The sequence below is a fragment of the Bison bison genome, unplaced genomic scaffold, assembly GCF_000754665.1.
Source record: "Bison bison bison isolate TAMUID 2011002044 unplaced genomic scaffold, Bison_UMD1.0 scf7180017859513, whole genome shotgun sequence".
NCBI classification, from domain to species: domain Eukaryota; kingdom Metazoa; phylum Chordata; class Mammalia; order Artiodactyla; family Bovidae; genus Bison; species Bison bison.
The window spans coordinates 1-836 of record NW_011490085.1 but is presented as its reverse complement, the minus strand read 5'-3'; the positions used below and the strand labels follow the sequence as shown (position 1 = coordinate 836).

Sequence of the window (836 nt, the reverse complement as noted above, 5' to 3'; positions counted from 1 at the left end):
AATCCTCCCAAACCCTGTTTTCCTGCAGCAGCGCTGTCAACCGGATCCTCTGGCCTTCCCTCAAGGGACTCCTTACGTCAGGAGTTTGTAGGCTGGGTGGCGCAGAACTCCAGCTCAGCAGCCCCCAGCCAGGGAGGCGCGTCACAGGTGCTCAAGGACGCCTAAATGTCCTCCCACGTCTCCTGGTCAATCCCACCGGACCCAAGCTTGCCGTGTGCCTGTCCTCCTCAGCCTCGGTCCTCCTCAGCCTTCTCTTCTGTACACGTGGGAACAAGGGGCTCCCTCGTGCGGTGCCCACTGATGTTCGGCTACAAACCATTCTTAGTGCCCACGGTTCTGAGCACTGAGCGTAGAAATAGCCGCTTCCTCTCTGCCCCAACGGCACGGGCGCAGCAGGGCGGCCGCACCCGTGGTGCCGGCAAATCCGGCATCTGCAGGGCAGTGCCCGCCCCCCCCAGGCCCCCCAAACAGCTCAGAAGAGCACGGCCACTTACCTTGGTCAGGAGCGTGAGGCGGCTCACTCTCGCTTTCGTTCACAGGCTAACAGTCACCGTCCTTCCTGTATCAAATAACAAGAATGGTTGGTCCAGAATCAGCGAAGAGAAGCTACTACTGAGCATTTAAACCTAACAAACGGGGCTGCTGGCATGGAACCCCTGGCAGTCAGCTCTGAGGCTGACACGGTCTGCCTGTGCCAACAGCCGCAGCAGGCTGGTGTTTGATGAACCCGGGGGACCACAGCGCAGCCAGGCTCCTCTGCCCGTGGGATTTCCCAGGAAAGAATACCGCAGTGGCTTACCATTCCCTTCTCTGGGGAATCTTTCTGACCAAGGCAC

General features: G+C 59.8%; 1 protein-coding gene and 1 long non-coding RNA gene across 2 annotated transcripts in view; one reads left to right on the top strand and one right to left on the bottom strand.

Annotated features, from left to right (window-relative positions):
- The window catches only part of LOC104981934 (protein FAM69B-like), a 5594-nt gene extending 5429 nt beyond the window's left edge, over nt 1-165 (top strand). Inside the window, exon 3 of the mRNA XM_010831200.1 lies at nt 66-165. Coding sequence (XP_010829502.1) covers nt 66-165 — 100 coding nt within the window. The remainder of the gene's footprint in view (nt 1-65) is intronic.
- Nucleotides 166-294: 129 nt separating this feature from the next.
- On the bottom strand, nt 295-836 carry LOC104981928. Its single transcript, XR_824445.1, has 2 exons — nt 800-836; nt 295-559 (listed from the first exon to the last, which is right to left on the bottom strand). It is a non-coding gene; the product is annotated as an uncharacterized LOC104981928 (long non-coding RNA).